Raw genomic sequence first — 1760 nt, 5'->3', positions numbered from 1 at the left:
TTATTATTATTATTATTATTATTATTATTATTGGTAGTAGTAGTAGTAGTAGTAGTAGTAGTAGTAGTAGTAGTAGTAGTAGTAGTAGTAGTTGTTTTATCTTAAATATTTTTTCCCATTGTTTTTCCCTCTCAGGTCTTCTTCACCGAACTATGGTTTGACGAATTAATACAAGAGAACATGATCTTGAGTGAGATGAACATAAATATTACCAGTTTAGCTTATTATCTCGGAAAAGGGGAACAAATTACGATCAAAAACGCACTTTTGGGCAGTGATATTAAAAGGAAAGCATTGATGGATTTGGCAATTTTACGATTTCCTGATATCATGAATCCATACCTCACTGTAAGTATATCTCCAAAGTCCAATGGCAATTTCTTTAAAAATTAGACATTAAAACATAATTTCTACAGTAATTTCAAATACACCCATTAAGCATACACAATTTCCATAGGAATTTCAAATCTTTTATCTTTTATTTTTTATATGCTTCAATCATTGGACTGCAGCACTTCATTCAAGGGTTTTGTTGAGCACATCGGCCACTACTTCTTTTGAAACTTGGTACTTGTTCTGTTCGTCTCTGTGTCCCAAACTGCTAAGGTACGGGGGCCAGTTGTGAACACAGACGCATAAGCACATGCACAGACACATACACACGCGCGCACACACGCACATACACACACACACACCTCTATATCTATATATGTATATCTATATCTATCTCATATATATATATATATATATATATATATATATAGACAAAGAGAGAGAGAGAGAGAGAGAGAGAGAGAGAGAGAGAGAGCATAATAATACAAACAACTCCAGCCCTTTTTAGGTAGCTTATAATCTTGAAATTTTGATATCTCTGTGCTTCCATAGCCTTTTTTTTTCAGCCATTGTTGATTGTTAGTATCTTTTAATACCTTCTGTCTTTTATTCTCTCTCAAAGGTGTTTATGCTCCGATTTGACGTTCTAAGAAACTCACTACGCCTTTTCGTCGTAGAACAAACCATCGCCGCGATCCGATGCCGCTTCAACGTCGCTAAGTATGTACCCAATGAAGAGTACATAAAACAGTTACGGGAAGACACGAGAGAAACTCTAATGAAAGATATCGATACATTGTTTGGTATATAATGCCTCAGCGATATTTTTCGACTTCACCCTATTCCGAAGAAGGACAGTAATTCGAAGCGTCATATAAATAAACGCTCTCCATTTCTCGAAACTAATAATTTCGATTCTAAACCTACTCCGTCTTGTTTTTCTTTCTTCTGAAGTCATACGAAATGTCAACAAATGTTTCGTGTTTGCCAATAAAATGTCCAAACAGACAATGGTCGACAATTTTTAGTCATATATATAATAATGATTATTAAACAGCGTTCGTATTCGGTGGTGACATGCACTAAACGTCCATTTAGATAGGACAATAATTCTACCATCTGACGATTGCCTGCACCGGCATGAAACTTAAAGTCGTGGGCCAAGTGTAACGTTAAACTACTAACGATTTATAACCATTCTACATATCTATTGAATAGTCTCTTGCTTGCTCGTGAAACCACTCGTAATGCATCGTGTGTGCGTGTGTGTGTGCATGTGTGTGTGTAAAACACACACACACACACACACACATATATATATATATATATTGCAGAAGCAACTGAGTGACTCAAGGTTCGCTGGTACTTATGCAGATATGTATGTCACTTATGTATGCACCAACGCTCGAAGCTCTCGAACCTTGAGT

At 36.0% G+C, this 1760-nt stretch overlaps 1 protein-coding gene across 1 annotated transcript in view; it reads left to right on the top strand.

The window, feature by feature from the left end:
* LOC106881519 (uncharacterized) overlaps nucleotides 1–1165 on the top strand; it is a 6454-nt gene extending 5289 nt beyond the window's left edge. The window contains exons 6-7 of the mRNA XM_014931935.2: nucleotides 136–348; nucleotides 956–1165. Of these exons, the coding sequence (XP_014787421.2) occupies nucleotides 136–348; nucleotides 956–1144 (402 nt within the window). The 3' untranslated portion in view covers nucleotides 1145–1165. The remainder of the gene's footprint in view (nucleotides 1–135; nucleotides 349–955) is intronic.
* Nucleotides 1166–1760: the final 595 nt, after the last annotated feature.

The sequence above is a fragment of the Octopus bimaculoides genome, chromosome 18, assembly GCF_001194135.2.
Source record: "Octopus bimaculoides isolate UCB-OBI-ISO-001 chromosome 18, ASM119413v2, whole genome shotgun sequence".
Classification (NCBI taxonomy): domain Eukaryota; kingdom Metazoa; phylum Mollusca; class Cephalopoda; order Octopoda; family Octopodidae; genus Octopus; species Octopus bimaculoides.
This window is presented reverse-complemented; position numbering and strand designations above follow the sequence as displayed.